We start from the raw sequence: 26,676 nt of genomic DNA, 5'->3' as shown, positions 1-26,676 counted from the left end.
ATATTTTGAATTGATGATAATACTATCAATTAAATGAGGTGTGTGTATAACCCTTTTCAATTTTGCACCTGGGGGGGGGGGGGGGGATATGTGTTTTACAAACATCTCGTTTCATATATTAAATAATGCAGTCTTTTTTCCGCCAGTATATATTATTGAGAATTGTCGCACATGTCCTGAACTCAGTATACAGTACATGTATGTCAAAGCATACTCTGGATAAAAATTGACCAATGGGTTTTCAAGACAAAGTCAACACTTCACAAATGTTTAATGAGCTCACCAAACCTTTAGGTCAGGTTAGCTATAAAAGCACAAAACAAAGTACTGCAAAAATGTTTTATTGATAAAACACAGTGGAAGATCCTTATGACAGGTATATCTACAATGAAATTTCCTACAAAGCAAGCCAGAATGCTGAGTGGATGACGCAGATGATGACTTCTATACAATGGTTTGGCTAGACAACTAAACACACACAAACACAGCTATATATATACACATAAAATCCGATTTTGGTCCCCAGCTAAATCCGTTAGCACTTCTTCAAAATAATCGAGATTCTAGCCAGTTTGTTGAAAATATATTAAACAGAAAAAAAATGCACTTTTAAAACTTATAACAAATCAACTGAAATATATAACAAAAAATGTACTGATAAACAGATTTATAATACTTTGGTTTTAGTTTTATACAGAGTCCGCAAATCTTGAAGCAGTTTTGAGGGGAAAATGTCAACATCATTTATCATCTTTGAATCAACAAAACTTGCAATGTACATGTACAAGCATAATACTGTTCAATCTTACTTCATAGTACATCATGTAATCTGTGACCATTTCTTTTTTTTTCACTTTCACACAAAAATGTTGGCATGTATTGGAGAAATCATAATTAATTTAATATTTATTACATATATACTACTGGCAGATGCAAGAACATACCACAGGTGCCCTAATTTTGTTGCATAATAACACTTCCTGAGGTGATGAATCAAATAAGGCCATATAAAACTTAACTTTAGATTCTCTCTTGTGTTTAGGTAAGACCAGAAACACAAGACTGTATTATATTTTAAGAAGAAATTTTTTTTTTGAGAATCTAAAAGCTTAAATTTTCCTTGGCTTTAAAGACCGTCTGATTAAAGCTTTATTATTTTTACAAAGAAATAAACACACACAAAAACTGGGAAAAAAAATATACAAGAAATAAAACCCGCCCACACATGACCTGACCTCAGTCACACACACATTTACCCTTTGTTCCACTTATTCTATGATCTATGACATCTTTGATTGATATACTACAAAAATATTTCTGTGTTATACATGGTTCTTCCACTGTTTATCAGAATATGACGATGGAGTAATGTTATGTGATGGCCTTGTTCACGAGACAACGAGATTCACGTCTCATCTGCCAGTTCTCCCAGTATCTCGGCTCTGGAATGCAAGCTTCAGCAAGTCACACCTTTTCCCCTATCATTTCCCAAAACATTTTGCAGTAAAATTCCATCAAGCTAAAGATACATTTTATTTCTCAAGAATGTTTTCTATCTTCAGAAATGCCTCCAAACTAGACACACCATATGGTCGCTGCTTCTCTGTGGTAAGTGCTCCAGATATGGAGAGGAAAACATCTTTGTGTACCAGATCAATATATTTCTTAATTTCATCAATCTATACAGATTTCTGACAACCTTTAAGACAAAGGGAAATAACACATTAAGGTAGATCTTTATGTATGTGGCTCCTGATCAATGTTCAACCCTTGGACTACGTTAGTGAACCTCTGAAGATTCTCCCTTGCCCATGTGAATGGCTGTCTCGGAAAGCGTACTGTGGGGTGTGGAGTGGGGGGTACTGTGGGACACCGATGGGTGTTCTATGGTGGTAGAGTGGACACCAGCAAGACTGGCGGCAGCAGCAGCAGCGGCGGCAGCGGGGTTAGGGAAGGGATATCCTGCTCCATTCATACCTTCAGGGTATCCTGGAAATCCAAATGGTGGACGCACTGTGCCTGTAATACAAAGAAGCTGTCAATGCTTAAATTCTTTCAATAAATGGTGCAAATAGAAATTCTTGTGTAAACAACTGCACACATGTATGTTTCCCAGAATGAAGATCTTCTATGGAATAGATAATGTTAGAAACACATAATATCATACAACTGTACATGTACCATTACATTCATGTACAAAAGTTGTAAATAGATGACGGGCAGGTTTCATATTCTTAAATGCAAGAAACCTCCAAAAACAAACTTTATTTAATAAATCAATGAGGTATGACATTATACTGGAATAGAATTATACATAAACATTTTCTTTCATAATGAGAATCACCCACTTAGATGCAGCATCCCAATCACAAATGAATTTGAAAAACTTGAACCTAGCTGTTTGAGACAGGCCCCTGGACCATAAAAATGATGCAAGCTAACTTTTAATCTGTTCCAGCAAGTCTTGCATAGTAAGAACAAACAGTAAGAAAGTGAGTCATAGATCAAAAGCTTATTGAAGTTTTATGGCCTTTGGGCCTGACTAGCTCTTCAGATGATCATCCTGGAAAGCTAATCAATGACAACAATCTAATTTCCCTTCTCTACTTCGAAATTTCCACCTTTTGTCATTAAAAGGAATAAGATTATATACATTCACATAAACCAGACCCATCCTTGTCATGTAAAGTTACGAAAAAACTTGTTTCAACACTACAACGTGAATTCAGCATAGTGGGCCTGTTCATTCTTGAAATATTTTTTTGGTTTTTGTTTTATTTTTCTATGTACTATGTAAGATGTGGTGCTTCATTTGAACAATTTACACATGGATAATTTGCAGCAAGTTTGGTTTAAGTTCATTTCGTGGTTCTTCAGAAGGTGGACACATGTGAAAATTACAAACACAGACAAACTTTGCCTCTAGAAGATTCAGGTTATACTCGTGTCAGTTTATGGTTTAATGGACAACTCACCTGTGAGGTTTGTGTTGTATACAAAATAAATGACCAGTGTCACTGACTCTCTGCCTACTACCCTAATAAATGACCAGTGTCACTGACTCTCTGCCTACTACCCTAATGTTGCATGTATCTGAAACATCATTCTACTTTACCAACTGTGTTCATCATACTATTTTCCCTAAGCATAAAAAAGCTATGGTTTCTACTTTCTCCAATTCCAGGAGGTTATCAAAATACAAAGGAGCCATAGATCAAAGTCAGGTAACAGAAAGGAGAAGAGCTATCTGTAGGATAAGGGCCTTAAATGGTCCCCATTTTAAGAAGACAGCATAAACATCATATTATTTAGTAAACCAGATTATGTCTATCAAAACAACATATCGTCACAATATACAGAAGTAAAGAAGATGAAATTCATTTTCATGATACACCTATTTGGGCCTTGCCCTACAGTCTAAACCACTAGCCCAGGGGCTATGAATTTCACAATTTTGGTGGAGGTATCCTTGCTAAGCATGACTATGTACCCATTTTGTCTGCTACGTATCCCCGAGTAAAGGAAGACTTTTAAGATCACATCACCCCTCAAGATGACCATGAAATTAATTTTCCCATACCCATAAGAACATCAACTTTGAGGAAACTATAACCTACACATTTTCCCAACACTTAACCTCAGAATTCAGTTAATGTAAGCATGACAGTAAATGCCAATCACCTTGAATCTTATGATTGAGAGGTGGGGTTTGTGACAAACACAATGATTTTTTTTCAATGTTGAGAAATTAAACAGGACATTACTTTAACACTGAAATTTCACGTTCATTTGAAAACTGTATTTAAAGAAATTGGACTGCCACAAAGACGTACATGCATAACATTTCTCTATTTACCCAGTCTATGCGAAAGACATCGGACCGTCGGACCTGACCGATGTACAGTGCCTGAGGTCCAATGCATAATTTTTTACACCAGACCGAAATGTCCAATGTCTCAGTGTCCGGTTTTGAACTTTACTATTTTGATGTGGAGTCATTTAAATATTTGTTATAAGAAAAAATAGCACACAAATCCAAATATGTAAATGAATGTGATTAAAACCACATGGACCGTCTAAAGTATTATACGGGAGGGATCCCAAGTATAATAAATAAGATTTCCTTGGTTTTGCATTTTTTCGTGTTTCACTTTTTTACATTAGGTTTTTCAGTCTGACAAAAGTTGGTTCGGTCCGGTGTGTTCATTGATTATACCAGACCGAATGTCTTGTGTGGTCCAAAATACTTTTGCATACACTGATTTACCACATACCAGCAGAAAAATACTCCTTATTGACACAATTGCGTAGACTGTCTGGAATTCTCCCAACAATTGCTCGTCGAATCTCCCCAGCTGCCATTTCTCGGAGCTCTGTCACACTTTGTTCGCTGTAGAATGATGAATGAGGGGTGCAGATCAAATTTGGACAGTCCTTTAATGGACCTGAAAAAGAAATTGAAAACAAAAAGGTGAGAGGATACTTTCTTTTAATAATATGTACTGCATAACAATTTTTGAGTATCAAATTTACTCATTCGAGAAAATATTCAGATTAATTCTTATACTATGTGTAAATTTTGTACAGCTGTCTACTTACTCCTGGAGTAGTGTAAATTTTGTACAGCTGTGTACTTACTCGTGGAGAAGTGTTAAATTTTGTACAGCTGTCTACTTACTCGTGGAGAAGGGTAAATTTTGTACAGCTTTCTACTTACTTATGGAGAAGTGTTAAATTTTGTACAGCTGTCTACTTACTCGTGGAGAAGGGTAAATTTTGTATAGCTTTCTACTTACTTATGGAGAAGTGTTAAATTTTGTACAGCTGTCTACTTACTCGTGGAGAAGTGTTAAATTTTGTACAGCTGTCTACTTACTCGTGGAGAAGTGTAAATTTTGTACAGCTGTCTACTTACTCGTGGAGAAGTGTTAAATTTTGTACAGCTGTCTACTTACTCGTGGAGAAGTGTAAATTTTGTACAGCTGTCTACTTACTAGTGGAGAAACTGAATGGTTCGTTTTCGTGGACGTCTAATGCTGCTGCTCGTATTCTGCCGTCTTTTAATGCTGATGCTAGTGCATGTTCATCCACCAGCCCTCCTCTTGCAGTGTTAATCAAAAATGCACCTACCATACAAAGACAGGAATGTAAACTTACAGACTTACTGGAAACATAACTATTACTGGTAAGATCACAACAGGACGCCCACGACATTCAGTCAGTCGTGTAGCAAGAAACTAAACAATGAAACTGCTGGATCGTTCATCTTAAAACTAGTGTCATCTATTTAACTATTATTAACTTATTTCGTCCGTTATTATATTCCCTATTCAAATTTTACACTTGGTGATCCACACCCATTCCATCTAAGCCATTTAAGAACTCTACGCATTTGAACCTTCCAAATGACATGTAACATGGCCATCTTTCTAGAACACGGACCTACCCTCCCCACCCCACTCCACTCTAACCTACTCCAGCCCCTGGGTGACAAATCTTCTAGATCTACTCCTTAAGACAATGCAAATAAAGTGTCACATGAAAACATAAAATTTTGATTGTCTGCACTCAGTGACCTAGTCCCAACTCATACCTATGGCAACCTTGTAAGAATTCCCCTCTGCAAGACCTAAATATTATGGTAATATGACACCCTTTCTAAGACTGTTTAGTACTTAATGAAGACATGCAAGGTTTTTCCACAATTCATGAATTCACAATCTGCTAAATATTCAGGATAAAAGAAAATAATTTTTGAATATTTCAATCATTTTTCGAACATGTACATGGATATGAATTCCATATACATGTATCTCTGTCCTCGGGACTGAACCCAGGAGTCAACGCAATTCACAATTTTGTTAGAGACCTCTAAATACTCATTATAACTATGCATCCAGTTTGTCTGCTAAATGTTCAGGAGTTCAAAAGATTATTAGACAGGAGTTTAAAGATTATTAGAGGTTTAATAAATGCATTATATGAATTCCATGTACCTGGTAGTCCTGTCCTGGGCCCAGAGCCGCTGACCCAGGGGCCCTGAATGTCTGTTTGATGTTAAGGAGAAAAGAAGAAAATAAGTTCTATATAGTCAAGCTCTGGGGACAGGGCCCCTGACTCAGGGCCCATACATATTACATTTCTAGATATAAATTATAGATACCTCCATGTTCAAAGTAAGTTTGAATGCTAGATGTTCAAAAGTAGAGAAGATTTCTAATACATTTACATTTTACGACCTATTTTGCTCTGTCCTTGAAAATCTCCGAATTAATGGCCATAAATTTCAAAATTTTGGAAAAGGCCTCTGTGCTCATTGTAATTATGCACCCAGTTTACATGCTAGAAGTACAAACGTAGATAAGATTTGACCCTATCCCTAAGGCCCCTAGAGTACAGGGGCCATTTAATTCACAATTTTTGCTCCCCTTTCCCTAAAGATGTTATATGGTAATTTTTGCAAGAAATGGCCTTGTAGTCTCTGAGAAAAAGTTGAAAATATTGATTGCAATGAATCATCCGAATAACTCAAGTGACTTAATTTGTAATATTTTGTGTCAGTACAGATAAGCAACTTTCCTACCCACTTATATTTATTAATACCATGGAAACATCTATAACTCTACATATCACTGACAATTCACACCATTGAAAGTTTTCTAACCTGGTCGCATTTGTTTGATGGTGTAGTCATTAATGAGGTGATGATTGTGTTCATTCAGGTTACAGTGAAGACTAACACAGTCACTTTGAAACAATAGATCTTGTAATGTGTATACACGAGTAATGCCTGTAAAACAAAAACATAACACAATGAAAAACCTCCAAAACATCATATAGATCTTGAAAAAAAAACAACCCACTGACAGATAATATAGCAATGTACAATTTACCTAACGATTTCTCCACTCCATCTTGTAGATAGGGGTCGTAAAATATAACATTGAATCCAAAAGCCTTGGCACGCAGGGCAACTGCAGAACCCACTCGACCTGCAACAAATGAATAAAAAAAAAACATTTTAGTCTGAAGTTTCACGTATTACATCTCAATGTAAACCCACAATAATGAAGGATCAGAGAAAGACTATTGCACTGACTGGAATTAAGATAATTGATACAGTAATAGCTATGAGTATATTCTTGTATTTGATGTAGTAACACTTTGCAGCAAGCTTAAAATCAGAGAGTCAGTCTGTCCTCCGCTAACTGAATACTGTATACTAATTAGTTGGTGGATATTGCACATGGTGTTTCATTAAATCAAGAATTGTTTTCGCAATGTTTTTCCCTCTTTCTGTATCCCCCCATCCCCTTCTTTAAAGGATTTTTTCATTGTATTATCAGACATACTGTTTTATGTCTTTCAGCTGTGTAAGCTAAAGCCAAATGAAACTACCAGCCAATCTTTTTGATCCACTATTTATTTCAATTTTTATGAACAATTTACACTGAAGATACCAAAATAAATGAGCCTATTCCTCATCAGAAACTACAGTCAAACCTGTATTAAGAGACCGTCCAACGGAGAATGGAAAAAAGGTCACATATGGAATTTATCATTAAGAATATCAAGTACGGTTTTAATTGTTGTAAAATAAAATTAATAATACAGTGTAGTTCAAAATCTAGTATAATTTATTATTCATCAAAAATTACATTTAATCTGTTTCAGAATGATAAAATTTGCATGCATTTCATATTACACATTTACATGAGATTTAAATCCCATTTATGAAACTGCATGTACATTTTCTAAAACTTAAAAACATTTTGTTGTAAAGAGTATTTATGCATAGTCTACTTGTAACTAAAGAAAATGCAATGCTTGTCTGGTGGTAAGAAAGCAAGCGATGAAGTGTAGAGTCTCTGTTTGTACAATAAATGCTGGAACTGGAAATATGTTACTTCTTAAAAGTTTGTCGAAATTCATACCTTCAACTACACCGGCCTTGATTCCCTGATCCTTGATTTTGTTAAATAAACAATAACTCGGGTTTTATCAATTAACCACACACGACCCTGCATGTTGACAACTTGGGTAAAATAATTGATTCAGATGGCCAACTAAACAAGAACACCACCTAACTATTACCTTTGCGTTTTAAAACGAAAGTGTTAGGGGCGACCATTCCCAGAATAGTCGTGCTCAACCGGAATCGAAAGTAGGAATCGCGTTGTAATAAAAAACTGTACAGTCGTTAAATAAAGGTTTAATTTCGTGAAAAGGTTGTAAAAATCATGGTCGTGTCAGACAGGTGGTCGTTTAATACAGGTACAATATATAGAGTAACGTCTTGGGGGGGGGGGGGGGGGGGGGGGGGGGGGGGGGGAAGAGACTTTTTATGGTCACATACGACAGTGAGTCGCTTAATACAGTGGGTCGCTATGGCAGTTTTGACTGTATATACTTGGTATTAAAACACAAACACGTCCTACCTAGACCCACAATTCCCAGTGTGTCCCCTCGGATTCTGGCTGAGCCCTGAGCAGCTTCTCGTAATTGTTCTGGTCCATTGATTTTCTTTCCTTCTCTTACACTGTTGGCAAGCCAGTAGGTCCTTCTGTACAGATTCAGTATCAGACATATGGTGGAATCTGCTACTTCTTCTACACCATACCCAGGGACATTACACACAGCAATTCCTGAAAATACACAAAACTTATCACTGTATACAGATGTTCATGCAATATGCATAATGACCAGTCACCTTTATAAAATCCCTATGTAGCATAGTGCAAAACCTGAGTTGTGTACATATCAAACAAAGGAGAAGGGAAGGAAGGCATCTGTAAATAGATAAAGAGACCCGTCCTCTAATATCCCCCACAGGGTTCATCCATTTTGGGTCATATTTGAAGTACTGTGCAGTTGAATGGTAGAAAGTCATATAAGCTTCATTTTTATTCCTGCCTCATCAGAATACAAGCTACTCTTAAATTATTCCTTTTAACTCTTATTGATCAATCAATAAATCATGGTGCACAAAAAGGACAAAATGCAAATTTGAGGGATTCGGTTTCACATCTCTTTCGTCAACAATTTGAATCTACACAAATTAGGTCAACCTACCAGTTTCTTTACCTCTTGCAATCTTCATTGTTAAACTCTTAATAGTTTAAATTCAGTAGTGCTTCACAGAAATAGACATATGTAAGCTAGACTGACATAATTATTAATTTCAAAATATCCATGCACTAAACAGCAACTGGTCAGCAGGAAAAAGAAGTCTTTCTTTGACTTTGAACTCATAACTGACCTTAGGTGAGGGGTAATGGCATACTAAAACTCACAATAAACCTTTGGGTTAAGAGTGAGGACCTAATATATCAACATTGCAAAGATACAGCTAAAAAGATACCAACTAGACAAAAGCTATAGATTTTTTTATCCATGTGACCTTGATACTGTCTAAATGACCTTGGAAATAAATTGGGAATCTTTCATTATAAGCACGACAAACTGCAGGATCAAATCTGGCTGTCTACAGAGATTGGTCTATACATAAAATGTCTTCCCCAGCAACTTTTCACCCAAGTTGACCTTGGCTGGGATAAGGATGTGTCACCATGTCATAAACAAACAAACCATCAAGTATTTCATCTCTCTACGTTGAAAATATAAGATGGTACTGACAAAATGTACACAAAAATGTTTCTTTTAAAAAATCTGAAAATGGACATAGTTTTATCAAAATGTAATATATCAATCTGAAAATACCAAATAAAGGGTTTTATTATATACAATATTTCTACAAAATCTTGGTAAATGTAAATCAATAGCATAAGAGGAAACTTCTTGACAAAAAAATTCCTTCAAACAGTCACTCCAGGATCCCCCAAACTTCATTTGTGATGGGGGCAAGGTGGAGTGTGCAGTTGTTATAAATAAGAAGGATGACTGAAATGCTATCTAAATAAAGTGCACCGCCACGGCACATGATACGCCCGTCACATATTGTTAACAGTATAGATTGTACCCATTAAAACATTTTTTTTTTTTATATCACCTTAATTAAATGTCACAGTGACCTTAAAGTAGGATGCGACACACCTTCTACCTAAGATGCATTAGTTGACCAATTTTGGTGATTCTAGGTCTAATAGTTTTCAAGTTATGAGCCGGACAAGTTTTTGCCATATATGGCCATATCTTCTTAATGAAAAGTCACAGTGACCTGGTTTTAATGTGCGACACACCTTCTACCCAAGATGTATCTACAGACAAAGTTTGATGATTCTAGGCCTTGTAGTATTTAAGTTACGGGTCGGACACGAAAAAGCTAACAGACAGACGGACATGAACGCCATACCATAATACGTCCCGTCTTAAGACGGGCGTATAAAAATTAAATTACTTCCTACAAAACGTGGTTTGTGATGGTAACATTAATTTTTCTCTCCCTTTAAACACTTCAGAAGTTGCCCTTGAACTACAACTTGTAGTACATGTTTTGCATCTATTATATATATGTTGCACTAATATCAAAATGTGAGATTCGAACAGACATTTAGAATGGTCCTCAAGCACTGATAGTTCAATATGTAGTAACACACAACTATGTGTCATTGAATGAGAAGAAACATTATGTACAAATCATATTGACATCAGATATCTACTTCACTTAACCAGATATTCTTAATCTTCTGGTGGAAACATGCATCCCCTATTTTTGACACCTACATCCAAGTCTGGTGGTTTTAGAAAAGGCAATCAAAAACACCAAAAAATTACAGCAATTCCAGATTACATAAAAACTTGCATCACTTAAAGCTTAGAAGAATGAAAACAAACATACAACTACATTTTCAATAAATAGGTAAAAAATTGCAAATACTAACCTAGTTCTCCAGCGGACTTGACATCCACATTGTCGTAACCACTGCCTATTCTGACTATAACCCGTAAACTTTTAAACTTTTCCAAGTCCTCTTTGGCTAGTGTGATAGTGTGCCACATTAAGGCACCCACTGCCTCATTTAATACCTGCAGAGAGACAACAATTCAAGTTTGCAGAATATATTATAATACTAAAAAAGATATATAATATTATATCAAATATAATAACACTAAAATTGTCGTCCCACCATGAAAAACATTGTTGGCGGATGCGAAGCCGACTTCAATGATTATCAATGATTTGAATAGACATGCTACCTTGACAGAAACTATAAAAAATATTAACTATACGAGTATGCCAAAATTGACAAGATACCCATCATTTGCAGTTTTAGTCAACAGGGCTTGAAGCTAACTTTTTATGTCACCAGTCCAGCCGGACTGATGGGGTATAATTTTAACCAGTCCGCAGAAAAAATTACCAGTCCAACAGAGTTTTCCAGAAATAATCAAATATATTTTGTTAATATCATTAAAATGAAATTTAACTCATTATGCCTTAGACAATATCGTAACACTTAAATGTGGAATTTATATTTACGAATCAGATTCGTCCGGTTGATTAAACAGATCGAAGCATGCCAAATGTGTATGAAATTTCATATTAAGTATATTTCCCAAAATGATGCTTTAGAAAATTAACCAGTCCCATCAGACTGACTAAAACAAATGTCAGTCAGTCCGCCAGACTTTTAGCCAGTCACAGACTGACGGACATATGTTAATTTTGAGCCCTGGTCAATATGTTCAATATTCTATTTCATGACAGTTTATCAAAAATTTAACATTAGCAAATGCAATTATTCATAGGTCTGAGTTAATCATTGTCACTAGAAATTACTGAAGACGAGTACCAGACTCGTGGTTTATAAGCAGCTTGAGTCCCATGAATATTTAATGAGTCTTTTTTTTTTAATAAGACAATTAAAATGGAAGCAGTAGAAAAACTATCAATTTTAAAAATTCTTTTTAATCATTCGCGACTTGTCCTCGGACGACTAATTGTCCATGACAACAGAGTTACTTCCCCGAATCTTGCATCATCACAACAACCCTATTCAATATTAAACAGCATTTTAATCAAATCATTATTGTGATAAAATAGATGTGTACTAGTTTTGTTTGCCGACGATCTGTAAAACTTACCAAATTTTACAAACTACACTATTTTCGATTCAAATAAAAATGGTTACCAGAAAGACAAACATTCATATCTAAATATAGCTCCCAATTTGTAAAATAAATATATAAGAATTAAAAATAAATGTTCTTCATTTCGCATCGTATCTAATTATCTTTTTAATATCATTTTCTAATTAGCACCTCATTGATTGACGCTAAACAAACAAGTCAGATTGGGACACTGTGAACAGGGTGGTTTATTATCTCGGTTCACTAGAGCGTAATGTTTTACCTAGATTTTTTCCTACTATGAGTTTTGATTAATACACAATATCAGGGCTTCTACGTAAAATTATGATTTTTACTCGGAGTAATGTATCTAACAAACATAATTGAAACCATTGCCTACTCACCAACCTACAAATATAAATGTTAAACTTGTGTCACACTAAAATACTTACTTTTTCATGAATTTCTTGTGTTGACTGAGCATCACAAAATGCAACAGTAGCCACATCCTTGAGAATGGGCATTTCTATTGAGCAGTCTCTGCCATCCAGAAGAGCTATCAGGGGACGGGGGTGCATTGGCCCATTAGGAATAGGTCCACGAATGGACACTGTAAACAATGAATTATCTGATTATCTGACACAGTAAACAATGAATTATCTGATTATCTGACACAGTAAACAATGAATTATCTTATTATCTGACACTGTAAACAATAAATTATCTGACAATGTAAACAATAAATTATCTGATTATCTGACACTGTAAACAATTAATTATCTGATTATCTGACACTGTAAACAATGAATTATCAGATTATCTGACACTGTAAACAATGAATTATCTGATTATCTAACACTGTACACAATGAATTATCTGAAACAGTAAACAATGAATTATCTGAAACAGTAAACAATGAATTTATCTGATTATCTGCCTGCGTCTAATCTCAAACAAAACATCTTAATGCATAAAAAGTAACTTGCATTAAATTTTTACTGATATTTCATGCACCGTAAAGTACCCCATGCACACTGAATAGTGCATATCCCGAACACTAGGAGGGGAAATGACAAACTGTTTATGCACTTAAAATCATCATAATTTATTATGAGAAATATCAAGCGTCTGTGGGTACCAAAATATCAAGCAAGTGTCTGTGGGTACCAACTCTCAATCTCTTATATCAAGGTAAAAATGCTTCAGAATATAAACTTTATTGAAAATTTCCTTGCATTATGGCTGCAGTAATGACAATGTTCAATAACAATTGTATTTATTTGTACATAAATAGATTAAAATGATAAATATATAACAAATAATGAAGGAACGATTTCTTTTCTTTCTTCTTCCCAGCGGTTTTCCCCCCTTATATAACTGGTACCAATAAACGGTACCATTCCCAATCCCAAAAAACCGTTGATTTTCCCCAATTTTGAAACCAAAAATTCTCAATTCACTTGCCAAACAATAGACCGCTGACATTGTAATTTACTTAGTCTGAAATGTTATATGAGTTAACTAAAATGTTCACTTCGGATATTAAATCGAATGTAGATCATAGCAGTGCGCGTGTTGTAGAGCTACGACAATTCTAGAACAAGTCTACGACGATCCTGATGGTTGAAATCAGTTGCCGATACATTGGTAGAAAATTCCCAATTTGTTCGATTTTGACACTATTTTTCCCAATTGAATGGGTACCGGTAACAGTGGGCAGAAAAATCACGCTGTCTTGCTGACTGTACTTTCTGACCTTTCAATTTACCAACAAACTGTCATGAGAGTACTAGTTTAGTATGTTTCATTTAGCTGACCACAATTAAAAAAAAAAAAAAATATGACAAAGAATGCAAAATGGAGAATATATTTTTTCAAATTGGTTATAACCTAAAAACTGATTTGTATGGGATTGCTACACACTCAGCACACAACTGACACAATTGAGTCTCCAATAAAATTTCACAAGCATCACGAGACCGAAAACAGTGGCTTTTGACCTGAACTTAAGATGTAAAAAGTAGGGTGATCCTTTTCTACACACAATACATAATAACGAATGCAAGTTCATTTTCAAATATCCTCAAAAAATACTAGATCTCAATCGTAATTATAATAAATAATACAAGTTTATAATTTTAAGAGTGAAGTCAATCTGAGAAAATGACATACTTGTTGGAGCTTCTAACCGTGGTCGCTTGGCTGGTTGTAGCAGTTTCTTTTTGTCCATGTGATGGAAAGAAGAGCTGTGGAGGTCAGGCTCCACGAAGCTACGTCGTGTCACCAATACTGGCCTGTGGAACCAAACAATCTACAGGAAAAACAAGTTCTTTTTGTAAAATGAGAAGTCATATAAATGCATTCACACACAATACAAGGAAAAATATTTTATTGATATCTCCCCCAATTGAAGACAGCTGATTGGCACATTCAAACTGTGTCACAGTCTGTTAAAGCAGGGATTGAAATTAACTTCACAGGGTAATTTTAATTAAGTATGTTCATTGTGTTGTAGCATAAATTGGGTTTATTTGTAGTTCTCTGTGTGCACTATATATGGTATTTTACCGTACATGAAATATCAGTAAAAATGGAATTTATCAAAATAAAGGAACAAGTGCACATCTCCAGTCCATTACAGTAGTCAAAAATGGAATTTATCAAAATAAAGGAACAAGTGCACATCTCCAGTCCATTAGAGTAGTCAAAAATGGATTTTATCAAAATAAAGGAAAAAAGTGCACTTCTCCAGTCCATTAAAGTAGTCCCATGTACACAGTTCACATTTAATGCATTTTTTGGGGTAAAAGAATAAGATATGTGTATTACCTATGTTTTTGCATCTGTATTTTGCAGGAAATTAATATAAATGATATAAATCTTAAACATTCTTAGTTTATTTTAATCTATCAGTAGAATGAGAAAATTGGTAAATGACATCTCCATATTCATTGTGTATTCTTAACATACTTGTCTACATTAAATTATCTAAATCATTTAGAATATTTTACTGATTTATGAATTGTGCATTGTAATTTTGAGCGATGTGGTTTAACAAGAAGCCCATGGGCCACATCGCTCACCTGAGTCACCTTAGCCCATATCTGAAGACTTTCCATATATATTTCAGTCTATGCAAAAGTTTTTTGAACCACATAGGACATTTGATTCTGTGTAATCAATGAGCACACAGGACCGAACCAAATTTTGTCAGACTGAAAAACCTAATGTAAAAAAGTGAAACACGTGAAAATGCAGAACCAAGGAAATCTTATTTATTATACTAGTAATGCTATTGATATTTTATTCTTCTCTGGCAAAGTATTCAACAGACTTCCAATTTTCCTCCTCTGACACATATCCATCATAATACTTTAGACGGTCCATGCGGTTTTAATCACATTCATTTACGTATTTGGATTTGTGCAATATTTTTTACTTAAACATTTAAATGACTCCGCGTCAAAATAGTAAAGCTCAAAACCGGGCACTGAGACATCGGACATTCCAGTCTGGTGTAAAAAATGACACATCGGACTTGAGGCACTGAACATTGGTCAGGTCCTACGGTCTGATGTCTTTCGCATAGACTGATATTTGCATGTAAAACCTTAGTCCCTATTGTGGCCCCAACCTACCCGTGGAGGCAATGATTTTTACAAACTTTAATCTGCACTATGTCAAAAAGCTTTCACGTAAATGTTCACTTCTTTGGCCCTATGGTTCTTGAGAAGATTTTTAATGATTTTCCCTATATATTTCTATGTAAAACTTTAATCCCCTATTTTAGCCCCAACCTACCCCCGGAGGCCATGATTTGAACAAACTTGAATCTGCACTATGTCGGGAAGCTTTCATGTAAATGTCAGCTCTTCTGGCTCATTAGTTCTTGAGAAGAAGATTTTTAAAGATTTTCTCTATTCCCATGTAAAACTTTGATCCCCTATTGTGGCCCCATCCTACCCCGGGTGCCATGATTCGAACAAACTTGAATCTGCACTACGTTAGGACGCTTTCATGTAAATCTCAGCTCCTCTGGCTCAGTGGTTCTTGAGAAGATTTTTAAAGATTTTCCCTATATATTTCTATGTAAAAACTCAGGTGAGCTAAATATACAGAGCAATTTGGCAGCTTTCAGCCTGATATGGTGGGTGCATGAGAATGAAGTTTTCTTTAGCATCAACTATTTTAAGAACATGTTACACTTCGCATTTGAATTATTTCATAAGGCACAGACATTGCAATTAACTCAGGTGAGCTAAATATACAGAGCAATTTGGCAGCTTTCAGCCTGATATGGTGGGTGCATGAGAATGAAGTTTTCTTTAGCATCAACTATTTTAAGAACATGTTACACTTCGCATTTGAATTATTTCATAAGGCACAGACATTGCAATTAACTCTTGACTAAACAGCAATTACCGATACATCAATGAAGAAATACCAGCATTTTTTTCTCTCCTTTTATAACTGGTACCAATAAACGATACCATTCCCAATGTCAAAAAAAAAAACCCGTTGATTTTCACCAATTTTGAGATTAAAAATTCCAAATTCACTTGCTGAAATTTCAAGGCTGTCACTGTCCTTTTTGGTACAGGGTCCAGGTCCCATTAGATTGGGAAAATTATTGATGTTTTGGGTCAAATTGGGAATTTTACTTTTCAGGCCTTGTCGAAAACTTGCGAAAAGTTATAAGTAAAAAACGAAACACGATTTAATTTTTTTTTATACTCATAATGTAACAGTTTGTGATATTGGGGATTTCTAGATAAGTAAATTGGGAATTCCCCCCCCCCCCCCCCAATTGGGAAGGGTCCGTTTATCGGACCCAATTCAAAGAGATTGACGGCCCTGTAAAATAGACCGCTGACATTGTAATTTACATAGTCTGAAACATTGTACGAGTTAACTAAAATGTTTACTTCCGGTATTAAATCGAAAATACAGATCATTGCAGTGCACGTGTTGTAGAGCTCTGATGATTCTAGAACAAGCCTACGACAATTCCTGATGTCTCACATGTTGCAAATATTACCATAAAAAAATTGTTTTTTTCTTTATTTAGTTTTTATTTTAGTTGAAATCATTTGCAGATAGATTGGTAGAAAATTCCCAATTTGTTCGATTTTGATGCTATTTTTCCCAGTTGAATGGGTACCGATACTAGTACCAGAGGTAGGAAAAATAAGTGCTGAATACTGAATGTAAATTCACTGAAAAGAATACACACTTCTAACCCAGTCTGGGTTTAATACATGACCTGCAAAAACCAAACCTTCTAGTGGTGAGTGACCATGCACATGGTAGATTTTTCATCTCTGTTTACAAGATAGTTTGTATGGTGGTTCCATTTCTATTTGGATTGCTTTGAAAAGTGACAACACGTTTTGGAGATCACTACAGTACCATTTATATCAAGAATTGACTTTTAAAGTGATGGTAGCCATATTGGATTTGAGAATACATGTATGTACTTTGAAGATCATCAGGACTTATTCCGCCTTAATCACACGAAAAGGACTTGTACAGTAACTGAGTATGCAGTCAAGATTTAACATTAAGCTCTAAGAAGTCTAAATGCTCAACTGGCTGGAATTCCTTCAACAAATCAAAAGAAAAGGCAATCATACCAAAATTTGGATAGCTCCAAAAAATTAAATAACTTCTGCAGGACAGCTATTCATAGGTACATTTGTTGTCAATATGGGGAATGGGGACACAGCCCCCCTGGAGGAGTGAATTTTCTCTGCCAATTTTGAACATATTGGAATTAGGATCACTTTAAAAAGGAACAACATTTCAGTGGGACAACTTATCAATTTAGGTGACTGAGGAAGCATCTGTTCTGGAAAATAAGTCATTTATGTCTCAGCCAATCAAAAGCCTATCTAGTGGTATCAGAATTTTAATTGAATGATACACTGTGTTGTCAATCATAACTGAGTTATACAAAACAGTAACAGCACATCTAACAAGCAGCCATTCGGGAAAGGAAGATTAAAAACTTTCCTCAGTTGCCAACTACAACTACTCGTTAAGATTGTCCAAACGATTGTGACAACTCACATAAGCCTTTAGCCAGACGAGCTAAAAATCAATTCATGATTATGCGATAGATAATAACTGCTCTCTTTTACTACCATTTACAATACACACTACTATATCAATACTACAAAAAGCTACAACGCTTGTGTGTTAGGTTAGGTTTCATTTCCTGGACCCTGAGTCATTTCAATAGGTAGTGACTGTTCCTTTGTTAACTGCTAGGCATTTGGAGTGAAAGTGGGTGAACTTTCCGATGAAACCTTAAAAACTGAAGTCCAGTGTCACAGTAGATGAAGACAAACCCACAGAGCTAAATGGTTCAGAATGCTTACATAAGTCAAACTTTTGATGTCAATGAAATATGTTCAATTCAACTTTTTGACAAAAATTCACCTAAAACTCGCGACACCTCTATATATGAGTTAAGATTCTTGAAGGGACATTAAACTCCAATCATTCAATCAATCAAACAATTTGCTACTGAACAATGCATGTGTTAAATTAAATATGAAGGAAATTCAAAATTTCCTGAACAAAATTTTGCTCTAAAATATACTTACTTGCTACAATAAGAAATCTATAGACAGATTTGAATCTTATTTTGTCCACAATCAACACAGCTTGGTCATTGAATGGAAGTCATCGCTCCCATATAATCAATGTGTGCACTACAAATAGAAAGGAAATAAAACTCAAAATCTTCAACAATGTCAAATATGTCATCATCATAATCATAACAAACATAAACAGGGCATTGCAAACAGAACATTTCCAAACAAGAAGGCAAGGGGCCACAATACTCACCTGGGATACATTACTTATACAGAGATGTTAGCCTACAATCAGGGGTTTCACCTGGGATACAGAGATGTTAGCCTACAATCAGGGGTTTCACCTGGGATACATTACTTATATAATGCAGAGATGTTAGCCTACAATCAGGGGTTTCACTCCCCTTATTACACTCCTGAAGTGATAACTATGTATTCATCTCAGAGTTCTTGACGTTTACCAGTCCAAAGAATTTGACCGGTTAAAATTACCTAGGACCGGAAAAGTTCCCTGCGCAAAATTTCATTATTCGGACTGATAAAAATCTTGAAATGTCCGATATAACAGAATAGATTTCAAGAACTCTGCATCTTAAATGCTGATAAGCTGTACTACCCAGAGTTGTATCAATTGAATAAACTATCAATCAATAGTAGCTCAATAACCAAAGACCTAGTACAGTGTATCTAATAACTATATGTATACATTTGTATTCCATGTGACGAACAAATCTGAATGCTTTTGACAACCTGAAGTTTTGTTCTACTACATATATTGGACAGACTTTAAGAGATTTGTACGAGTCTCAACTTAGCTCGAGTGAGCTTCTCTTATCAAGTATTGTCAGTCAATATGTCCTGGATCATCTTTCTACATGTATCGGTGAAGAAAGAAATGAAGCCAGCATGAAATATTGCAGTACATGCCCTAAATGAAATTTAATTCTTAACAAACATTCTGTGTGTATAGCAATACATGTTCCCTAACAGTCCAAAGTTAAGTCGTCTAATATTCTTAAGATTCCAGGAATTCCTAAAAAATTCATCACGAAAAAACAAAACTCAAACTTGATCTATAACTTGTCATGGTAAAGCAATGTACCAAATATCAAATGAATATCTGCGATTACATTAAAAAAAAAAAAAGGATGGAAAACTGATTTGTTGGACTGACAGACAGATGGACAGAGTGCAAACCTAAATCCCCCCTTCGACTCTACAGGTAGGGGACTAAAAATAAATGTCTATAAATTATCATACAGCGTCAACTCACATGTAAAGAATTGCTAATCTACCAAGAATGCATGTATAAATTTGTACTCCGAAAGTGTGTGCATGTCTTGTAATGATGGCCAATTCAAGGAAATTTTTCTTAATGAACACTTAAAACAAATCAGAACATAAATTTCAATCTAAGGCTAAACAATCACAAATCTATTTTCCCCCCTCAATTTAACATTGGTTCTTTGTTTATTTAATATCTGTAGAGATACTGAGATGTGTTATGGAGTGTATGTCTAAACCTTCAATCCCTCTATTTAACAATCACCTTGTCCATATACTGCCTGGCTTTACAAATAAATAGAAAAGAAAACTTAAATGTGAATATATCTTTAACTATCATTTTGTAAAATGAACATGCATATCTGTTGATATGATGCTAAAAATTTAAAATTTATAAGCTCTCTTTCTTTTAACTAATAGCTTTCAAATATAGGATTATATCGATTGGAAAACGTTTTCTAAGACATGTTTTTTTGTTTTTTTTAAAAATGAGGATGCGAAGAGGCCCACATCAAAGTCCTTTATAATATATTCATGTGCACAGTGTGCGATGGCCTTTGGAAGTTGAACCAAGTACAACTCCCAAAAAATTGTCTGTTTGCAATGCCAGGGTCAGATTTCAGATAAGAAAAGTGACACCGTTTTTTCCCCTGTGTCCTAATACTGCCATTATTCTGTCATCAAACACTTTTGAAACAATTCAAAATATAAGCCCAACAAAACAAATACTGTATGATTGAAACAACTGGGTCAGGTTTCAAACTGGAAACAAGTGATTTTTTTTCTAACATAATTTTTACTATCGGGAAAATGAGAGAAAATAATAGTTCTTTAGTGTTATTCTCAATCATCTATATTGTTCTCATCATTCTGAAGAATAAACAAATGATACGCTAGCTCTTCTTCACGGAATGTTTGCTCATCATCTTAGGTATCGTGTGAGCCACAACACCATCCCCACTCCCCTCCCTAAATCCAGATTTTTCTTTTAAGGGAAAGAGTCAAGACCAAACCCGATTGTAATTTTGTTGCAAATCTAATGTCACATGGCCATGGCAACATCACTCACCCGAGTCAGGGATTTTTTTAGGGTCTGTAGAGGGCCGAAATTCAGCCCCATTCCCAATGCGGAAAAGCAGATGTTTTTCCCAAAATGATGCCTAAAAATTCCCAAATGATGGATGGTTTGATGAGAATATACCATGAGGGGTCATCCACCCTCAGTGCCACTCTGTTGCAAAACATTTGTGACAGTTATTTCTCTGCGAAAGGCCGGAATATAAAGTTTGTTTAAGCCTGCCACAATGATAATAAAATATCAAATGGTTAACTTTAATTTTATGCTTGTTTTTCTTATTTATTTGTATAAAACAAATTTCCCAATTTCAATTAAATAAGCTGCTTTACACAAATGTGTGCAATCTCGCGCACATCCAACTACTCGTACTTCAGTATATCTGTTTGCTGACGTCAAAGATTCGTCATGTGACCAACTCTTGAACATGCATTATAGATGGTCGACTAATAAGTTGTTGGAACATGCTGTTTTAAAATTTTTGGTTAAAATAGTCGTAATGTTAGATATCCTAAAAATATATGAACATGATAAATACAACAAGTTAAAAGTTTTCAGGAGTGGACAACATTTGTCAAAACATAAAGACTATACGGTTTTAAGGTTTAAAAAAAAAAAAAAAAAACCCCAAACAAAAATAAGATTTTGGTCATTTCTAAGTTACATTTTTTTCAAAGCAACAAAAATTATCATCTGAACTTCAGATTTTTTTTAAGGGTGGGTGGGTGGGATATTAGCCATAATTTTGTAGAAATATTATAAGAGTGTGAATTTTCTTTTAATATGGGGGAGGGATGTTCCAGGGTACGTAGAACAATACAATTAATGGCTTACCACAAGCAATAGTGTTGTATTTAACTCTACAGCACCTTTATACACTAAGCGTAAACCCAAAATGTGATTCCTTTGAAATTTACAGAAGAAAATCTCTCAGTGGTTGCTCAATGGTAAAAAGATATACAGATAATGCCCTTTTCTTCTTTTTTAAATACCCTAACACTATATCCATGCTTGAATACATTCTTTTAGAAATTCAATATCAAAACTTTTTAAATGCATTATCAAATTGTGACTACATATCACTGACTGATTCACCAACCACGAGTATTACTCAAATATTTCATAACATTATTTCTATCCCCTTAACTGGGCTATATTTATCACTTTTTAGTAGCAGACAAATAATTATGTTTCTTGCAATTTTTTTTTGGAACATTAGGAAAGTTTGCATGATTGACTTCATATATACAATGTATATCTTACAGTACATACTTGCACTGTGTACATCTTCATGTGTGATATATTAATGATTGCCTATCACAATTATGACAGAAAGAGCTTATTAAGAATATAATATCAAGCTGTTGCATGTATACTATATACTTGCATACAACACTTTGTATATACAAATATATATATGAGTAAGAAAAATTAGTCAATGTATCAAAAGATTTTTTCTAACCATCACTCTCTAGTGTAGCAGTTAGAGAAGATTTGATTTTAATTAGATTGTCAAAGTATGACGGATATATCAAAGAAAACAAATTTCTTCTTCTTCAAAACTCTGGCATATCACTTCAAATATAATAAAGGAGTTACCCCTATACCAACTTATACTGTATTGTACACAGTGTAGCTATGAGCCACAGGGCTCCTTTGGTCAATAAACAAATAAACTTCTGTGCCAACTGTGAACCAAGCACCAGCATGGGGTTTCTGAGAAAACTTGAGCTTATAATTTGCATATCATTGAGTATACATGTGGAAACTGAGATAACAGCAAGTGACTGGAAATTAAAATACCTACCAAATTATCAAATGGGACACGAACAACTTTAAAATGACCCAAAAAAAATAAAAATACAACTGTTGACAAATACTGGTTATTTCTATCATTGTGTAGCATTAGCAAAAAGTTTCAACTTCCTATACACATTATTTTCTGATAATTGTAATATTATGGAAAAGATCTGATCAAATACTCACCTGCAGAGTAATTTCAATAGAAAAATACAGAACCCTTGGTCTAAAAAAAATATCAAATTCCCCAATGTTGCATTAAACCCAGTGAAAACGGTTATCATTGATAATTATGAAATAGAAGAACCCTCCATTCAGTAATTACCATCAATTATAACCATCCATTCATATAGTAATGTCTACATAACTCTTTATTGGTCATCAAGATTGGTTTTACAGATCTATGTAACATACCATTTGTGGACTTTGGTTGCTTTTCTAGTACATGTAATTGTATATCAAAAATTGTTTAAACAACAACTTGCAAAATAGTTAAATGACAAAGAATGAAATCAATTTGGTATCTCTGTATATTTGCCCAGCTTGGATCCACATCTAACTTTTGCTTTTTTATGTACTGTATATAATAATAAATATATATATACTTGCTCAATGCTCATAAGTAATTCATTTTGCCACGGAAGTCTATGTCCGTCTCATTTGCACATACTGCCAGTAATTTTTCTTGCTGCACAACTTGCAACATTTGAGGAATTTTTAACGTGTTAATGACCGTTTAATCAATAACACATCCACAAGAGTAATTGTTTAAATAGCAGATTAACAATACAGTGTACTTTTAAACCACTGTGATGTCATTAACTGATGAAAATGCATCAAATATGTTTATGAAAAACTGATATTTATAATGCATTTTTAATGTGAATGTTAAATGAAGAACTGTTTTGTAATGTACATCAGCATTCTGTATTCAAAATCAATAGACTATCTGATAATTGCTACCTGCATTAAATTTGTAGTGCATGTTTTGTTTTTTTTAACAAAAATTACTTGTGATATTATTACATTAAAAATTGGGCTCAAACAGACCACATTATGGACTTTGTCAGACAAATGAAGATATGATATTGATATCTATTATAATTAAACTCCAGTAATCAATTGATCAATGATTATCCACTTATTTGACCACCCTTGGTGGCTTGGAGATTGAGTGAGCACCTAACTAACTAAAAAAAAAAAAAAGCTTGGGCATTGAATATCTTCCCCTAAGTTTTATGTAGTAAAATGGTAATTTCAATCTGACACCATGCCAGAAAGACAAAAGATGAATTTTGAAAAATTATTTTCTTATTCACTTGATGTATTTAACATGAGGTTATCAGTAATCATGGTAATGATAAAGATTGAAACCAAGATTCTGAAAATATATACAATAAAGAACATACAAAAATGGTGACAAAGATATGTTTGACACCTGCTGGAATCTATTATTTCATTGAGTGTTTTTTTTTTCAATATACATACATGTACATTTGATATATTATACAATGACTGTATGCGCGCCTCTCTCTCTTTCTCTCTCTCTGAGTCTCACTTTCTTAGAATAAATGCATGCATATCTAATACCTTTGGTAGCTTACTATTAACATTTTGTACAAGTTTCTTTGCAGAATGTACTATGTATATATAAAAAAAAATAAAAATAGATAAAGAATGTGTATCACTCTTGCTAAAAATATACATGTATTACTGGAAACTGGTGGACAATTTGATAAAAAAAAAAAATCTAGTCCACTTATAAGAAGGTCTGAATGTCAAATTCCTATAAATCCCCCCCCCCCCAAATGACTTAGATGCAGGACATCCTATACATATATGGGAGTATAAATATGTGCATTACATATTTGACTTTTACAAAAGTGCATGCAAAAATGAGAACTCACTTTTAGGTTTGAACACAATCACTAACCAAGTTCCGGTGAAATCACTTGTTTTCAGAATGTGTTTGTAACAGTAAAACCCTGATTCTCCCATGACCCAAAGGTCACGGCGGTCACCAGGTCAAGAACTTTGGTACTCAAAGAAAAGTCGTCAATAGGAATATACAATATATCTATGATTCATATACATTATATACATTCAAAATTTATGTCCATGCAAAGTTTTTGCGTACAAAACAGGCAGACCAAAAACTACATGTCCCTGAATCTCCCGAATATGAGGGCATAAAAAAGTATTCACACTGAGCATTTAACAACAGTTTGTAGCCTCCTTCTTTCACATAGCCTCCTAATTTACAAAATCTTCATTAGGCCAGTACTACAGTGTTGATAAGTAACTCCATGATCAGTGAATTGCAAATATTCATTTGTTATACAGGTGGTACATGTACTTCCAAACAGAAAATGATGCACAAATTTGTCAGGCCTTCAATCTTCAATCAAACTTGCACAATTTTATTTTTTGCTGGAGTTAAACAAAATGTTAAAGTTTTTGGGATGCTCTCCCCTGTTCTAAGTTAAACTATTTAAACACAACATAGTGAATATAACTGTTCATTACAAAATCAAGTTAATGAGTTTGTTAACCTGGTGATATTTAACTTCATCTTTCACATCTATATGAATCTAGAAGCACATGTAATTCAAATTTCCAAATGTGTTAATTGGTATTGACACAAATGAACAAAAACAAAATTTGGTGATGACTAAACACATTTTCTTCATTGATTACACCAAGTAAAACAACATTATATATATATAAATGTTATATTTTGAAAACCAAATTAATTCCAGATCACATAGCAGTTTACATTTTTTGATGGATCTTTCTTTTTAAGAGCTCTTTGTTAAATGCCCTACTTAATCAGATAAAACTTCCTTGCCTTTCACATGTGTAACCCGGTGAATAGAAAATATTGATTTAAACTTACTGATTAAATGTTGACAAGTTTAAGCAATCCTAATTTTTAAATAATAGGGCACTGTTTTTACATGTGCACGACACAAAACAATACGGGAAGTACTTCAAATCTATTCTCAAGCGCCGGTGTGTAATGGACACCCTGTGCTTTGCTGGGGGTCATTTGCATAAACTGCACTGTTCCAATTTCTAGAGTCATTTTTCTATGTATTTCAATAATGAGTATTTGTTATGGCCAGAAAACGATCTATTACAACTATCAGGAACTTAACTCTTGGACAAAAATTCAACTCTACCAGTCTGTAACTAGTAACAATCAGAGATCAATAGGATTTCTCCGCGTTTAAAGCAGATAAGAATGTGCATATTTCCTTTACAAATCGACACGCCAAATGCTTCCATGCGGCATCGTGAACACAAATATGACCCAATTGTTTTCCCAAAATGTTAAAGTGAAACACACAAAACAATGGACCTTGATCAATATACAAACATATTGAATTCTTAACCATTCATATACACCAAATGAGTGATTTTTTCAAATTACATTTTTTATCAATGGTCTTACCTTTTTACAAACATTTGCAAGACAAAGACTCAAAATGAACGTTCCGGTTTATATTTAATGAACAAGAACAGTTCACTGATATATCATCCGTTTGACAACTGAGAATAAATATTGCAACTCACTAATGGTGTACGATTCTTACCGCCAAGTGTATATATCAACGAAAATTATCCCAAAGCGGTGCTCTATTACTCGCTTCAAAACGCAAGCAAACCCGCAGATTTTTTTCTAAATCTCGTGACATCTCGTTGAAATATTTTTGAAATTATCAACAATTCTGATGAAAATATATTTTAAGGCCATAATTTTATGCAAATTTTGTGAAAACGTGCTTAAATTGATTTGAATTACATTGTAGAAAATATATATTTAAATGTTTTGATAAGACGTACCATGGTCTCTATCTTTATCAAAAACCATATTTAGTGAGCATT

The 26,676-nt window shown here is 34.3% G+C and overlaps 1 protein-coding gene across 8 annotated transcripts; it reads right to left on the bottom strand.

The window, feature by feature from the left end:
- Positions 1 to 325: 325 nt before the first annotated feature.
- Positions 326 to 26,488, bottom strand: LOC125657979 (C-terminal-binding protein-like). Of its 8 annotated transcripts, none has more exons than XM_048888964.2 (12): positions 26,385 to 26,488; positions 18,639 to 18,746; positions 14,203 to 14,341; positions 12,483 to 12,640; positions 10,842 to 10,986; positions 8,439 to 8,645; positions 6,894 to 6,992; positions 6,665 to 6,790; positions 5,997 to 6,047; positions 4,995 to 5,126; positions 4,275 to 4,445; positions 326 to 2,019 (listed from the first exon to the last, which is right to left on the bottom strand). In XM_048888964.2, the coding sequence occupies exons 3-12, from the start codon at positions 14,258 to 14,260 to the stop codon at positions 1,781 to 1,783; spliced, it is 1,386 nt and encodes a 461-aa protein (XP_048744921.1). In that variant the 5' UTR covers positions 14,261 to 14,341; positions 18,639 to 18,746; positions 26,385 to 26,488; the 3' UTR covers positions 326 to 1,780. The 8 variants fall into 8 exon arrangements, with proteins under 8 accessions (XP_048744921.1, XP_056005464.1, XP_056005463.1 ...); XM_056149489.1 differs by having other exon boundaries at positions 24,696 to 26,474; XM_056149488.1 differs by lacking the exon at positions 26,385 to 26,488 and adding an exon at positions 26,243 to 26,377.
- Between the last annotated feature and the right edge of the window lie 188 nt (positions 26,489 to 26,676).

The sequence above is a fragment of the Ostrea edulis genome, chromosome 9 (genome assembly GCF_947568905.1).
Source record: "Ostrea edulis chromosome 9, xbOstEdul1.1, whole genome shotgun sequence".
Taxonomy (NCBI): domain Eukaryota; kingdom Metazoa; phylum Mollusca; class Bivalvia; order Ostreida; family Ostreidae; genus Ostrea; species Ostrea edulis.
The sequence above is the reverse complement of the archived record's forward strand: the minus strand, read 5'-3'. Positions and strand labels throughout refer to the sequence as shown.

Excerpts from the sequence above, each read along its gene's own strand:
- LOC125657979 (XM_048888964.2), bottom strand. The coding sequence starts at position 14,260 with ATGGACAAAAAGAAACTGCTACAACCAGCCAAGCGACCACGGTTAGAA. Across the intron at positions 10,987-12,482 it reads CACAAGAAATTCATGAAAAA|GTATTAAATGAGGCAGTGGG; the intron begins GTAAGTATTTTA and ends GTCTCTCTGCAG. Across the intron at positions 6,048-6,664 it reads CATCAAACAAATGCGACCAG|ACATTCAGGGCCCCTGGGTC; the intron begins GTTAGAAAACTT and ends AACATCAAACAG.